At 41.7% G+C, this 15,931-nt stretch overlaps 1 protein-coding gene and 1 pseudogene across 3 annotated transcripts; one reads left to right on the forward strand and one right to left on the reverse strand.

Annotated features, from left to right (window-relative positions):
- Positions 1-302: 302 nt before the first annotated feature.
- Positions 303-9,667, forward strand: LOC112262216 (annotated as a pseudogene).
- A 148-nt stretch (positions 9,668-9,815) lies between these two features.
- On the reverse strand, positions 9,816-13,313 carry LOC112262065. Of its 3 annotated transcripts, XM_042330167.1 has the most exons (6): positions 13,195-13,313; positions 12,562-12,833; positions 11,137-11,425; positions 10,549-10,695; positions 10,309-10,336; positions 9,816-10,185 (listed from the first exon to the last, which is right to left on the reverse strand). In XM_042330167.1, the coding sequence occupies exons 1-6, from the start codon at positions 13,235-13,237 to the stop codon at positions 10,056-10,058; spliced, it is 909 nt and encodes a 302-aa protein (XP_042186101.1). In that variant the 5' UTR covers positions 13,238-13,313; the 3' UTR covers positions 9,816-10,055. The 3 variants fall into 3 exon arrangements, with proteins under 3 accessions (XP_042186101.1, XP_042186102.1, XP_024293519.1); XM_042330168.1 differs by lacking the exon at positions 11,137-11,425 and having other exon boundaries at positions 12,768-12,833; XM_024437751.2 differs by lacking the exon at positions 11,137-11,425 and having other exon boundaries at positions 12,558-12,833.
- Between the last annotated feature and the right edge of the window lie 2,618 nt (positions 13,314-15,931).

A 15,931-nucleotide genomic window follows, 5' to 3' on the forward strand; every position in this document is an offset into this window, starting at 1 on the left:
CTCACCCTGAGGAGCGTGTCACCAGTCCGACGGTTCACAGTCCAGAGCTACCAGCGACGGTCTACAGCCCGGAACCTCCAGTGACGGTCAACGGTCCGGAGCTTCAAGTGACGGTCAACGGTCCGGAGCTTCAAGTGACGGTCAACGGTCCGGAGCCTTCAAGTGACGGTCAACGGTCCGGAGCCTTCAACTTACGGTCAACGGTCTGGAGCCTTCAAGTGACGGTCAACGGTCTGGAGCCTTCAGTGACGGTCAACGGCCCGGAGCCTCCAGTGACGGTCAACTGCCCGGAGCCTCCAGTGATGGTCAACGGCCCGGAGTTTGCTGCGCCGATGCGCAGTCAGGCACGGCGTCCAGTCCCGCTCCATGGCCGGAAGCCTTCCTCTGTGCCGGTGTTCAGTCCAGGCACGGCGTTCAGCCCGGCTTCAGGGCCAGATCCGCGGTCTGAGCGAGGGCTACGTCCCGCACCGGAGCTGCCACCGACGCTATTTGCCCACCCTAACCCTCCCCATCTAGGTTCAGGTTTTTGCGGTCGGAGTCCGCACCTTGGGGGGGGGGCAAATAGCGTCGGTGTCTCTAATTGGGGATCATACTTAATTTGCCCATTGTTCCCACCTGTGTTGTGGGATATTATTTTCAGTTAGTGTCTAAGTGCACTCTGTACTGGTGTCGCTGGAATTTCATAATTCCTATTAATTAAATCGCTCAGTCTATTTTATAAGAATTTGTAAGATTCCTATTTGCATAAAATAGACAGAGACCAGTCTTATCAAAATGAGATAATAGTATTTATTCTCGGAGCGCGCTGCCATGTAACCACGAACAACAGTTTATATACAAAATGTGACGTCATAGGGCATAAAATGTTCTTCCTCATATCAACCAGGACCCAACAAAAGTTGAAAAGTTTATTCCCACCCCTTCGCTCTCTCACACCAGACACACAGTTAAATCAAGATAAAACTTCAGAAGTTTTCATCCATCACCATTCAGCAGACAGTTCCAGCTAATGGAAAACCTAAGAAAACACACACTGCCTTATCTAAACATCCCAGAGCTAAGTTGAGTCGGTTCAACCATAGGTTATCGACCCTTTCTGCTTACTTAAAAACCCACAATTCCAGTCTTCTCCAACCTGTCTGGAATGGTATTTATTTAATTTAATTACCCCCTGTCTCATGCTCCACAACCCCTCCCTTATGAATTAATATTATTAATCAGATATAATAAAACAGATTATAATTTTCATTAGTTATAGTTCTATTTATAATGTAGATATTGTTTAGTCATTATTCATAAAATTCCTAACAACTGGATGTTAGTTTTTTCTTTGTTGTTTTTGTTAAGTTTCACTTTGAAATAAAGTATGTGGAACTATATGCACGCTGTGCCTTGGTCCGCTCCTTTCGACAATGTGACAATGATGCTCAGCTTAAGAAACAATGCCTTTTTTGCAACTTTTTCGAATCATAGTCGCACACCTCATGTAGCCTAGCCCATAGGCCATATGTTTTGATAAGGTTTGTATCACAACTAAAGTGGCCAAATAGCTTCTTAAAATGAAGCACATTAATCTGCTTTACAAGATGTGTAGAGGCTAACTGGCATGCATAAGCAGCGCATGAGTTTCACGTTTGGGGAAGATCATTTTCACCATAAAAACTCACCTTTATAATTAAAGCATTACATCCATAATCGCATTTGCGGTCACTTTTGAAAATAGTGTTTTCCCACTAATGGAACATTCATGCTTCTATCCTACTGTAGTGTGCACATTGCTGTGCTTATAATGTGAAGAAATAGCCATATAGTTTATCAACATTTTAAGCTAAACTATTTCGTCAGCCACATTGTGTAAAACAGTTAGTGTATTAATTTGAGATATATCGCATCCCACAACTGTCCTGGACTATATTTTGGAATATTTATTTCTCGCACAGAATAGAATAGGTCAACTTTTGTAATATGGGGATAGTAGATTGACATAGGCTAGTGCTTCTGCTGTTCGTTAGGCCTACTCATCTTGTTGGCTGACGAAAAGTAAATGTGGACAGTTCTTCCAGTATGCACCTCTGAATTGGATAAGGACGCGAGCAGTTGTGTGACCAATGTATCTTCACTTGTAGACTGTCTTCTTCATGTGAGTGAGAGGTGCATTGGAGCGCAGCGCTCAGGGAGAAAGCACAACGCTAGCCCTTGGCAACGCAGACGCTCGTGAGCAGTGTGGGTGCAATAATTGAATAATATAGATTTCTAAATGTATTTTGCAACGCTCGCGCAAGCGAAGCGAGCGGTGTGGTCAGCCTGTAACGTATGTGTTCACCATAGTAACCTAAGCTCATGTGGTCACATAGAAACCTAACGTATGTGTGCGTTGTGCATTTTCCTTTTCAATCATGATTACATGTTTTGATTGCACTTCGACTCACGTTAGTTGAGCGCCCTCCATTTATTTTCATTATCAATATTTATTTACAGACACTGTAACTGCCACATGATTTTTTGCCCATGTATTTCATTGGGACCACACATACTAGGCACACATGAAACCTCTCTCCCATCTAGGAGAGGTAGGCTATTGAAGTTGAAGCAGGGAATTCTGACTGTGTGAATAATGCGAGAAATATGTGCTTTTAATACAATAGGTAGGCTAACAGCATACAAATCAGAAAGAGGATTGTTTCTAAATAATTGACCACAGTGGAGTCAGTACACAACACTATGTTCATCATGTCTTAGCAGGATCAGATGGTGACAGGGGTCCTAGAAGGGTCAGACAGCCAGGGAAGACCAGTCTATGGAGCTCATGTGAATTTTGTAGTATATTCAGTGAATGACACAGTTCAATCTTGAATTGATGGGTTGACGATTGATGGCAACGAAGGAATGGCTTCGTAAGAAGCATTTCAAGGTCCTGGGGACAGGTCAAAATCTCCAGATCTCAACCCCATAGAAAATCTTTGGTGGGAGTTGAAAGTCCGTGTTGCCCAGCAACAGCCCCAAAACGTCACTGCTCTAGAGGAGATCTGCATGGAGGAATGGGCCAAAATAACAGCAACAGTGTGTGAAAATCTTGTGAAGACTTACAGAAAACATTTGATCTCTGTCATTGCCAACAAAGGGTATATAAAAAACTATTGAGAAACTTTTGTTATTGACCAAATACTTATTTTCCACCATAATTTGCAAATAAATTAATTTAAAAAATCCTACAATGTGATTTTCTGGATTTTTTTTCTAATTTTGTCTGTCATAGTTGAAGTGTACCTATGATGAAAATTACAGGCCTCATCTTTTTAAGTGGGAGAACTTGCACAATTGGTGGCTGACTAAATACTTTTTTGCCCCACTGTATGTGTATGTGACCAATAACATTCAATTTGATTTAATTAGATTTTATATATAAACTGAACAGTACCAGACCCAAAATCAAACCTTGTGGAATCCCATGTGATATGTATTTTCTCTGAGTTATATTCACCAAGGGTGACAAAAAAAACTCTCGACCAGTTAAATATGTCCTAAACCAATTTAGATCTGGACCAGAGAGGCCAACCTCCCCTGTCTGTCCAGATGGACATCATGGAAAACAGTGTCGAATGCAGCACTTAAATCCAATAGTACAAGGACAGAGAGCTGGTTGGCATCTGTGTTGGCTCTAAGATCATTTACCACTTTAAGTAAGGCTGTCTCTGTGCTCTGGTGGAGACGAAAACCAGATTGGAATTTTTCCAAAATACTGTTGGCACTTAAAAAATGATTTAGCTGTTTGAACACAGAGAGCAGTATTGCTACTTGGTAGCAGACCAGAAAATGCTGGTGACCCAAGTGTTGTAAGACACGTCATGTACAGTTGAAGTCGGAAGTTTACATACACCTTAGCCAAATATATTTAAACTCAGTTTTAATCCTAGTAAAAATTCCCTGTCTTAGGTCAGTTAGGATCACCACGTTATTTTAAGAATGTGAAATGTCAGAATAATATTTATTTCAGCTTTTATTTCTTTCGTCACATTCCCAGTGGGTCAGATGTTTACATACACTCAATTAGTATTTGGTAGCATTGCCTTAAAACTGTTTAACTTGGGTCAAACATTTTGGGTAGCCTTCCACAAGCTTCCCACAATAAGTTGGATGAATTTTGGCCCATTCCTCCTGACAGGGCTGGTGTAACTGAGTCAGGTTTGTAGGCCTCCTTGCTCGCACACGATTTTTCAGTTCTGCCCACACATTTTCTATAGGATTGAGGTCAGGGCTTTGTGATGGCCACTCCAATACCTTGACTTTGTTGTCCTTAAGCCATTTTGCTACAACTTTGGAAGTATGCTTGGGGTCATTGTCCATTTGGAACAAACATCTGCGACCAAGCTTTAACTTCCTGACTGATGTCTTAAGATGTTGCTTCAATATATCCAAATCATTTTCTTTCCTCATGATGCCATCTATTTTGTGAAGTGCACCAGTCCCTCCTGCAGCAAAGCACCACCACAACATGATGCTGCCACACCCGTGCTTCACAGTTGGGATGGTGTTCTTCGGCTTGCACGCCTCCCGCTTTTTCCTCCAAACATAACGATGGTCATTATGACCAAACAGTAGAGGTCGACCGATTATGATTTTTCAACGCCAATACCGATACCGATTATTGGAGGACCAAAAACCGCTGATACCGATTAATCGGCCAATTAAAAAAATATATATATTTGTAATAATGACAGTTACAACAATACTGAATTAACACATATTTTAACTTAATATAATACCAATAAATATCAATAATACCAATAAATATCAATACAAATCATGTTCAATTTGGTTTAAATAATGCAAAAACAAATTGTTGGAGAAGAAAAAAAAGCTAACGTTTGAGTTCCTTGCTCAGAACATGAGAACATATGAAAGTTGGTGGTTCCTTTTAACATGAGACTTCAATATTCCAAGGTAAGAGGTTTTAGGTTGTAGTTAATAGAGTATTTATAGGACTATTTCCCTCTATACCATTTGTATTTCATATACCTTTGACTATTGGATGTTCTTATAGGCACTATATTATTGCCAGTGTAACAGTATAGCTTCTGTCCCTCTCCTCGCCCCTACCTGGGCTCGAACCAGGAACACATCGACAACAGACACACTCGAAGCAGCCTTACCCATCGCTCCACAAAAGCCGCGGCCCTTGCAGAGCAAAGGGAATAACTACTCCAAGTCTCAGAGCGAGTGACGTTTGAAACGCTATTAGCGCGCACCCCGCTAACTAGCTAGCCATTTCACATCTGTTACACCAGTCATTAGTCTGATAGGCTTGAAGTCATAAACAGCGCTGTGCTTGCGAAGAGCTGCTGGCAAAACGTACGAAAGTGCTGTTTGAATGAATGCTTATGAGCCTGCTGCTGCCTACCATCGGCTCAGTCAGACAGCTCTATCAAATCATAGACTTAATTATAACATAACACACAGAAATACGAGCCTTTGGTCATTAATATGGTCGATTCCAGAAACTATCATTTCGAAAACAAAACGTTTATTTCAGTGAAATACGGAACCGTTTGGGTGGCATCCCTAAGTCTAAATATTCTTCTTACATTGCACAACCTTCAATGTTATGTCATAATTACGTACAATTCTGGCAAATTAGTTCGCAATGAGCCAGGCTGCCCAAACTGTTGCATATACCCTGACTCTGCGTGCAATGAACGCAAGAGAAGTGACACAATTTCACCTGGTTAATATTGTCTGTTAACCTGGATATATTTTAGCTAAATATGCAGGTTTAAAAATATATAATAATATATAAAATATATACTCTACACTTTTTTTGCAAATGCGCTTTTGATAAATCACCCCCCAGTGTTGCATCGATTATAGCAGGACATGCTAGATAAACTAGTAATATCATCAACCATGTGTAGTTATAACTAGTGATATGATTGATTGATTGTTTTTTATAAGATAAGTTTAATGCTAGCTAGCAACTTACCTTGGCTTCTACTGCATTCGCGTAACAGGCAGGCTCCTTGTGGAGTGCAACGAGAGGCAGGTGGTTATAGCGTTGGACTTGTTAACTGTATGGTTGCAAGATTGGATCCCCCGAGCTGACAAGGTGAAAATCTGTCATTCTGGCCCTGAACAAGGCAGTTAACCCACCGTTCCTAGGACGTCATTGAAAATAAGAATGTGTTCTTAACTGACTTGCCTAGTTAAATAAAGGTATAAAAAATAAGAAAATCGGCGCCCAAATATACCAGTTTCCGATTGTTATGAAAACTAGAAATTGGCCCTAATTAATCGGCCATTAATCGGTCGACCTCTACCAAACAGTTCTATTTTTGTTTCATCAGACCAGAGGACGAATATCCAAAAAGTACAATCTTTGTCCCCATGTGCAGTTGCAAACCGTAGTCTGGCTTTTTTATTGCAGTTTTGGAGCAGTGGCTTCTTCCTTGCTGAGCAGCCTTTCAAGTTATGTTGATATAGGACTCGTTTTACTGTGGATATAGATACTTTTGTACCTGTTTCCTCCAGCATCTTCACAAGGTCCTTTGCGGTTTTCTGGGATTGATTTTCACTTTACGCACAAAAGTAATTTCATCTCTAGGAGACAGAATGCGTCTCCTTCCTGAGCGGTATGACGGCTGCGTGGTCCCATGGTGTTTTTAATTGCGTGCTGTTGTTTGTACAGATGAAAATGGTACCTTTAGGAGTTTGGAAATTGCTCCCAAGGATGAACCAGACTTGTGGAGTTCTGAGGTCTTGGCTGATTTCTTTTTATTTTCCCATGATGTCAAGCAAAGAGGCATTGAGTTTGAAGGTAGGTGTAATGGTTTTCCTCCTCTTCGTCTGAAGAGGAGAGGCGAGAAGGATCGGAGGACCAATATGCGGCGTGGTAAGTGTCCATGGTTGTTTATTAAACACATAAACTGAACACTCTATACAAAACAATAAACGCACCGTGAATAACGAAAACCGAAAACAGTACCATGTGGTGTAAGACACGGAAACAATCACCCACAAAACAACAGTGAAACCCAGGCTACCTAAGAATGATTCTCAATCAGAGAGAACTAACGACACCTGCCTCTGATTGAGAACCATACTAGGCCGAACACAGAAAAACAACCTAGACACACAAAACATAGAATGCCCACCCAACTCACAGCCTGACCAACTAAAACAAACAATTAACACAATAAAAAAAACTAGGGTCAGAACGTGACAGTAGGCCTTGAAATACATCCACAGGTACACCTCCAATTGACTCAAATGATGTCAATTAGCCTATCAGAAGCTTCTAAAGCCATGACATAATTTTCTGGAATTTTCCAAGCTGTTTAAAGGCACAGGCAACTTAGTGTATGTAAACTTTTGACCCACTGGAATATTGATACATTGAGTTATAAGTGAAATAATCTGTCTGTAAACAATTGTTGGAAAAATGACTTGTGTCATGCACAAAGTAGATGTCCTAACTGACTTGCCAAAACTATAGTTTGTTAACAAGAAATTTGTGGAGTGGTTGAATAACGAGTTTTAATGACTCCGACCTAAGTGTATGTAAACTTCCGACCTCAACTGTATGTGTTATAGCTGACTGTATTTGATTTACATTTACAGTATTTTGTGAAACTCTCAAATATGCTGGTGTGTGATGCACTTCCTGTGATATCAGGAAGTGATTCAGTGAATCAACAACTGCACAGACTGGATAGGCCTATAGCTATTCTGGGTGGCAGGTGGTAGCCTAGCGGTTAGAGAGGCAACGGGAAGTGAGCTTGTAACTACATGGTTGCTTGTATAAAATCTTAGATGCCATTGTGCCCTTGCGCAAGGAACTTAACACCCCACAACAACATCTCCTCGGCACCCAGTGTGGCACCTCTCTTAACACCTGTATATGTATGTTTGTCTTTAAAAGCGGAAGTAAATCTTTGGTTGGACCTTGTATGCAATTGACCAATAAAGTGATTTTACTAGACATGTCCAAAGCCCTCGTGACTGCAGTAAGAGAAGTACTGAAGTGAAAATTAGTGAGTCTTGAAATATGAGTCATTTATATAGTATTCTCACAGAGGGAGTTCCTTGCTTTAGCAGAACCAACAGTGGAGTCGACCATGGGGATGCAAGAGGACTTAGCAGTGACCAGGACAGTGAACTTATCGACAGTCATCAAAAGAACCCTCCTGGACTCAGACTTCCGTTACACACTCTTCCCATTGTTTTACTGTGTTGTGTTCGTCCTTGGTCTGATAGCCAACAGTTACGTGCTGTTCGTGCTGCAGCGCATGCAAGACACCAAGGCCATGAATGAGATCCGCATCTACATGGCCAACCTGACTGTGACCCACCTCTTCTTCGTGTGCGCCCTCCCCTTCTGCATTGGCTACTACCACCACCGCGGTGACTGGCGCTTCCTGTGCCGCGTCACCGGTGTGTTCTTCTTCATCAACACCTACTGCTCCGTCCTCTTCCTCGCCGCCATCAGCGTCAACCGTTACTGGGCCATCACGCGCCCACTGGATGCCACCTCGTCTGACCATTGGCGCCGCGGGGTGGCCATCACAGCGGTCATCTGGGCGCTCACTCTGTCCATGTCCATGCCGCACTTCTTTGAAACTGGTATCCAGGTGGACACCGGCAACGTGTCGCGCTGCTTTGAGGGCTACCACGACAAGACTGACGACGAGAAGCGGACTGTGGCCACCACTCATCATCGTGGGGTGCCTAGTCTTGGTCTTCTTCCTCGTAGTAGTCTGTAACCTGCTCATTGCCCGGGCCCTGCTCGCCCCAGTCCCCTACCCAGCATCGGGGCTCCAGTTCATCCCAGCTCCGGGGGGTGAAGGACCAGGCCCTGCAGATGCTGTGAGCCGTGGTGGGGGTGTTCGTGGTGTGCTTCCTCCCCCACCGTGTGGTCCAGGGCCCCTGGACTTTGGCTGTACTGGAGATCAAGGAGGGCTGGGGCAGAATGGACTGGGGCCAGCGGACCATAGCGAACAGCAGCAGCTGAAGGTTGAACCTGTTTTAATTTTTTTTTAAATCCTTGTTCTTGAGCACCTAATATGGACATATATTCACACATAAAAATGAGGTTTTCAGGATGCTGGCTGTCCGTCAAGTTCATGCATGTTGTGATAAACTAAGCTTTGTATTGAACTGAAACTGTAATTGTGAAACTAAGAATTGCATTGATTTTAGCCTACATGGTCTTCACCACTTATGGAATTGCCAAATGTTCATGTGTGGTGACATGTGAAACTGTATTTGCTTTGCAATTTAATTTTGTAACATAGCAAAGACACATACTGGGAGCTTTTTTAAGTATGTGAAGCATCCCCCTGGGCACAGATGTCAGTTCAACGTCTAGTATTGATTTACATTTGGTTGAGTTGTCAACAAACGTGAATTCAATGTGAAATCAACAAATGTAAAAAAAAATAATAATAATAATAATTGTTGAAATTACGTGGAAACAACATTGATTCAACCAGTTTTTGCCCAGTGGGATTATTGTTATTGTAAATAATAATCTTCACAATCCTTTTATGACGCTGCCAGCTACTGAAGTATTAACAGAGACGTGAGGGTTATGAAGTTAATAGACCTCTGGTATAAATGTTGCAGTAACTGTAACTCTATGTTTTTGATGCATTTAAAACATATTGTTTAATACGCTGTACTGCATTCTCAATGTAAATATGAACTAACAGATATATTGTTATTGAAATGCCTCTTTTTTTGTTTCACACTCGTTTTTGTATTCAAAGCTTCCATTAAAAGATTCTGACAAATATCACTATGAATGCAGACAAATTAGAAAAATATAACTTTTCAAACCTCTTTACTTTTTAGAGATCAAGTCTAGCTTCTCTTTAAATATTTAACAAACTCTAACCCTCTTCAGGCCAGTTCCTCTGACACAGATTAAACATAGTCCTGGATGAAAAAGCATGGTCAATAGAGTATCTGTCGAAATAGTTTTTTAGTCCAGGACTATGTTTAATCTGTGTCTGGGAAACTGCCCCACAGTGTTTTACAATGAGCAAAGGAGGATTTAAGAGGAATCATCCCAAGGTGGCGTAGGTATCATCCCCTGTCATGTAGGTGGGGTACAGGTCGCTGTAGGCTTGGTTGGATTCACCACAGTTTATGTAGACTTCTCCCTCATTCCCAGCCTGGGCCTGACTCTTCCCCCTAGTGGTGACAGCAGACACATGATCAACATAGTGATCCGCATAGTGATCAGCTAATTATAATCTCATACACAGGAAGACAAATGTAAAACACACAAATATAATTTGTTCATCATGCTCTTACTTTGGTGCTTTTGCAGGTCCAGTATATCCTGGAAGTACATGGAAAATACATCACAGTACATCAAACCAACACTCACAATGTCTGAATGAACATTGTAGGCTTTTCAGAAACCTACTAGAGTCCTACACATTACTTCCTGTAACTACAGTAGCCAACATGTTATAATTATAACTCTGCAGTATAGCCGAAGACTTGGTAGAACTGTTGATACTGTGCAGTACACTTGGCAGTGTCACTCACCTTTGGCCGGTGCACTATTGGTGGCCAAGGTCTCTTGACCGGCCTTCTCTTTGGCCCGCTGCCTCCAGAGCCACAGCAGCAACAAGGTCAGTAAGACCCCGGCAATGAGAACCAGCACCAACCCTGCCACTCCTGCATACACACTGCCTAAGGGGAGAGGAGGAACAGTCAAATGAACGGCATTGACATTGATGTGCCACAGGCTTCCACTAAAATCTTAAGCTTTACAAACCTATGCTATAAAGTACTACTGTGCATCAAATATTGATACATACATTGAACAGCAGGGTTCGACAACATAAAACTATTGATAAATGCAATCCAAAGTTATAAAAACAGAATAATGACATGGCAATGTGAGAGGCACCATCTCAGTACGTTACCTTTTCTTTTGGTACATTGTCACTATCACACCACCATTACCACACATCATCGTTATCAGCTCAGTTCTCTACTAATGGAACAAATCTCATTATCGTTCATCATTTCCTCAAACTGAGCTGTTCTCCATCTTGGGCTGAGAGGAAGCTAAATGTGTTGGACTCATATGAGAAATAAGGTGGATGTTGTGATTAACGAGTAGATTACCAGTCATGGGGAAGTAGACGATATAGACTGTGTGGGAGGGGCTTTGTTGCTGCTGCGTCAGGGAAGAGATGTTGCTGTAAGCCTGGCAAAAGTACTGCCCACTCTCACTTGCCATGCTCAGGGTCAGCTCTCGCCCCATGTCCACCTCCTGCCACCCACCCTGCTCATCCAACCAGCTCCAGATGACAGAGGGGGTGGGAGGTGGCCTGACAATACAGGGTGACACTCTGCCCCTCCATGGTGACCAAGTCCTTGGGTGTGGATGACACCCACACATTGGGGAGTCTCTCTAGAGAGAGGAGGGGACATGATAAACTACTTTGTGTTACTCAAATAAACACAGATTACAGATCCAGACTAAATTCTTAGAAAAAGGTTTCGAAAGGGTTCTTTGCCTGTCCCCATAGGAGAACCCATTTTGGTTCCAGGTAGAACCCTTTTTGATTCCAGGTAGGATTGTAGAAGGATAGAATAGAGTGGGAGAGGGGGGTGTAGATTGTAGAAGGATAGAATAGAGTGGGAGAGGGGGGTGTAGATTGAAGAAGGATAGAATAGAGTGGGAGAGGGGGAGTAGATTGTAGAAGGATAGAATAGAGTGGGAGAGGGGGTGTAGATTGTAGAAGGGTAGAATAGAGTGGGAGAGGGGGAGTAGATTGTAGAAGGATAGAATAGAGTGGGAGAGGGGGTGTAGATTGAAGAAGGATAGAATAGAGTGGGAGAGGGGGTGTAGATTGTAGAAGGGTAGAATAGAGTGGGAGAGGGGGAGTAGATTGTAGAAGGATAGAATAGAGTGGGAGAGGGGGAGTAGATTGTAGAAGGATAGAATAGAGTAGGATAGGGGTGTAGTTTGTAGAAGGATAGAATAGTGTGAGAGGGGCGTGTAGATTGTAGAAGGATAGAATAGAGTGGGAGAGGGGGTGTAGATTGTTGAAAGATGGAATAGAGAGAGGGGGATGTTGAAGGGTGGAAGCAGACAGACTACAATGCTGCTGGGTCATTATCCTAGCTGGGGGGGGCGGTTACTATAAACACTGACATAACTGTGCTGGGTTCTGCTCCGGTGAAAAACAAGTCAAAATAATTCAGCCTGGCTGAACTACTTAACTCTCCCTGCATGCTATGCTTCTGTCGTCTTATTGATTTTCCAACAGGTAGCATTAACTGCAGTCCCTGACATATCTTTGTGTCTCTACATGAGTAGGGTTTTCTCGCATAAGTCCAGGAAGCTATTTGGCGTTGCCTTGGTGTTGGCTGTGTTTGTTCCCCTGGGACGGGAATATAATTAGTGGGTGAAAAAAGTTGAAAAACACAATCCCCTATTCTAGCATCCACAAACATGCCATGACAATTAACCATTTGTTTCGTGATAACTATGAAGTTAATGGGAGTTTTATGATTTAAAATAACTTCCAGTCACGTACCTACCACAGTCAGGTTTACTGCATTGCTGTCGTACCTTGTTCCATTGTAATAACCTGAACACTTGTATTCTCCAGAGTCCTTAGTGGTGACAATTAGAGTCAGAGATTTGTTGTTAATATTCATAGCTGTCCATGTGGTCTTGTTCAGACGGTACCAGGTGTATTTGTTCACAACAAATGATACCATACAAAACATTTTGACGGTCTGACCAGCAGGCATGACCGGTGCTCCAATCTGGAAGATCAATTTGGCCCATTGGCTCTCCTGGAGAAAAGCTGTCAAAAGAGACAGAGACAATGGTCAGAGAAGGCAATTAAAAAGCCCTGCTTGTAAATGGAACACTTACTATACGAAATAGACACTTTTAGCCTTAACTACACTGTACTCACCAACTGGTGACGCAATGTATATTTTAATGGGTAGTGTTGGCAGATTCATTTGTTGTGATGACTGTAATCATTAAAGGTCCAAATCCTAATTTGAGATCCATGCACTTCGACTTTTGCGTAAATTATGTAAATGGATGGTAAATGCAAAAAACATTGAGTTACGGGTGCAGATCTCCAGTTAGGATTCAGCCCTAATACAGTACATAATATTAACCAATATACAGTAGAACATAATGAGAGGTCTTACCTGGTTTAACAAACAAACAGAGCAGAAGAAAAAGAAGTTGCATGTTTAGTAGCTGTAGTTTTTTGATATACGTTGACGACTGATACGATGACACTCTGGACCTGTATGTTTAAGGTGTTGTGCTTTACTCTGTCTTAAAGTCCTGATGGGGGAAGTTTAACATGGGAAACAAAAGAGACAGGAACTTTGAGCTTCCTCCTGACTGTTAATCTGTTAACAGAGTTTCATCCTCGGGTTGAACTGGAACAATATTGTTGCATGTCTACGGTTTAGATAACCTTTCTGTTTTATATCTGTCCAAGCAGCTTTGTTTCTCCACATCTCTACTATCTGTTCTCAATGATTTAGTAATAACTCACTACAACTCAACTCACTCTAATCTCTTGAGGCCTCTGTGAGTTGCCATTTCATTAACCTCACAAAGCTTGGCCAACTTCAATCTCACCCTGAACTTTATTAGCTAGGTTCCATGTTATCTACTGTGACAACAGAAATACTGAGCGCTAATGACATGTTCCCCTTCAGAAAGAGTATACTCTATCTTGGGCAGGGGTAGAGATTACATATAGGCTCCATCCCAAATTGCACCCAATTCCCTATAGAAATTATTCATAGCCCTTTGCTTATTCCACATTTTGTTGTGTTACAGCCTGAATTCAAAATGGATTAAATATATGTTTTTCCTCACCCATTTACACACAACACCCCATAATGACAAAGTGAAAACACGTTTTAATCCTTTTTGCACATTTATTGAAAATGTAATACAGAAATATCTAATTTACATAAGTATTCCCACCGTTGGGGTAATACTTTGTAGAATAACCTTTGTCTTTTTGGGTAAGTCTCTAAGAGCTTTCCAAACATTGATTGTGCAACATTTGCCAATTATTCTTTTCAACATTCCTCAAGCTCTGTCAAATTGGTTGTTGATCATTGCTAGACAACCATTTTCAGGTCTTCCCATAGATTGTCAAGTAGATTTAAGTCCAAACTGTAACTCGGCCACATTGACTGTCTTCTTCGTAAGCAACTCCAGTGTAGATTTAGCCTTGTGTTATAGGTTATTGTCCTGCTGAAAGGTGAATTCATCTCCCAGTGTCAGATGGAAAGCAGACTGAAATAGGTTTTCCTTTATGATTCTGCCTGTGCTTACCTCCGTTATGTTTCTTTTTTTTTACATGAAAAACTTCCCAATCCTTAATAATTACAAGCATACCCATAACATGATGCGGTCACCACTATGCTTTAAAATATGGAGAGTGGTAGTCAGTAATGTGTTGTATTGGATTTGCCCCGAACATAACACTTTGTATTCAGGCCAAACAGTTATTGCTTTGCCATATTTTTTGTAGTATTACTTTAGTGCCTTGGAAGCATGTCTTAGAATATTTGTTTCTGTATCTTTGTACTGACTGTGTGTATTGATACACCATCTAAAGTGTAATTAATAACTTCACCGTGCTCAAACGGATATTCAATGTCAGCTTTTTTATTTTTACCCATCTACCAATAGGTGCCCTTCTTTGTAAGTCATTGGAAAACCTCCCTGGTCTTTGTGGTTGAATCAGTGTTTGAAATTCGCTGCTCGACTGAGGGACCCTTCAGGTAATTGTACGTGTGGGGTACAGAGATGAGGTAGTCATTGAAAAATCATGTTAAACAATATTATTGCACACAGAGTGAGTCCATGCAACTTAGGTGACTTGTTAAGCACATGTTTACTCCTGAACTTATTAAGGCTTGCCGTAACTAAGGGAGGCCGTAACTAAGTGATTGAATACTTAGTGACTCAACACATTTCAGATTTTCCTTTTTTATACATTTTTACAAACATGATTCCACTTCAACGTCATGGTGTATTGTGTGTAGGCCAGTGACAAAATCTATTTTAAATTCAGGCTTTAACACAACAACATGTGGAAAAAGCCAAGGGGTGTGAAAGTAATCCACTAGATAGGGAAAAGGGTGCCATTTGAAACACAGACCTAGGATATGACAGGTGACTGGGGCTCTGGGGGATGTTTAATGCATCCTCTCTCCGTTGACGTTGGGTTCACTGTCTGTACTCTGCAGGAATTATGACTTTAACTATTTTCTGGATTAGTCTTGGCTTTAGAGAATTCCTGACATTGTGTTATAAGGAAAAGTTTATTTCATTTTTCAGGTAAACCTCACAGTATGAGAGCAGGCTGTCCTCTGTAGGGCACCTTGTTCTCTATACAGTTCTCTATCTTTTTGACCAGGTCCTGGTCTCTGGTCCAAACTAGTGCACTATATAGAGAATATGGGTGGCATTTGGGAGGCAGACCTAGTGCCTTGCAAAAGTATTCATCCCCCTTGGCGTTTTTCTTATTTTGTTGCATGACTACCTGTAATTTAAATGGATTATTATTTGGATTTCATGTAATGGACATACACAAAAATAGTCCAAATTGGTGAAGTGAAATGGAAAAAATTACTTGTTTAAAAAAATTCAATTAAAAAATTAAAACGGTAAAGTGGTGCGTGCATATGTATTCACCCCCTTTGCTATGAAGCCCCTAAATAAGATCTGGTGCAACCAATTACCTTCAGAAGTCACATAATTTGTTAGATTGCACCCAGGTGGACTTTATTTAAGTGTCACATGATCTCAATATATATACACCTGTTCTGAAAGGCCCCAGAATCTGCAACACCACTAAGCAAGGGGCACCACCAAGCAAGCGGCACCATGAAGACCAAGGAGCTCGCC

The sequence above is a fragment of the Oncorhynchus tshawytscha genome, linkage group LG11, assembly GCF_018296145.1.
Source record: "Oncorhynchus tshawytscha isolate Ot180627B linkage group LG11, Otsh_v2.0, whole genome shotgun sequence".
NCBI classification, from domain to species: Eukaryota; Metazoa; Chordata; class Actinopteri; order Salmoniformes; family Salmonidae; genus Oncorhynchus; species Oncorhynchus tshawytscha.

Coding starts and splice junctions, on each gene's coding strand:
- LOC112262065 (XM_042330167.1), bottom strand. CDS start 13,237: ATGCAACTTCTTTTTCTTCTGCTCTGTTTGTTTGTTAAACCAG. Junction 10,337..10,548: donor CAATAGTGCACCGGCCAAAG/GTGAGTGACACT, acceptor ATGTACTTCCAG/GATATACTGGACCTGCAAAA. Junction 10,186..10,308: donor GGACCTGCAAAAGCACCAAA/GTAAGAGCATGA, acceptor TGTCACCACTAG/GGGGAAGAGTCAGGCCCAGG.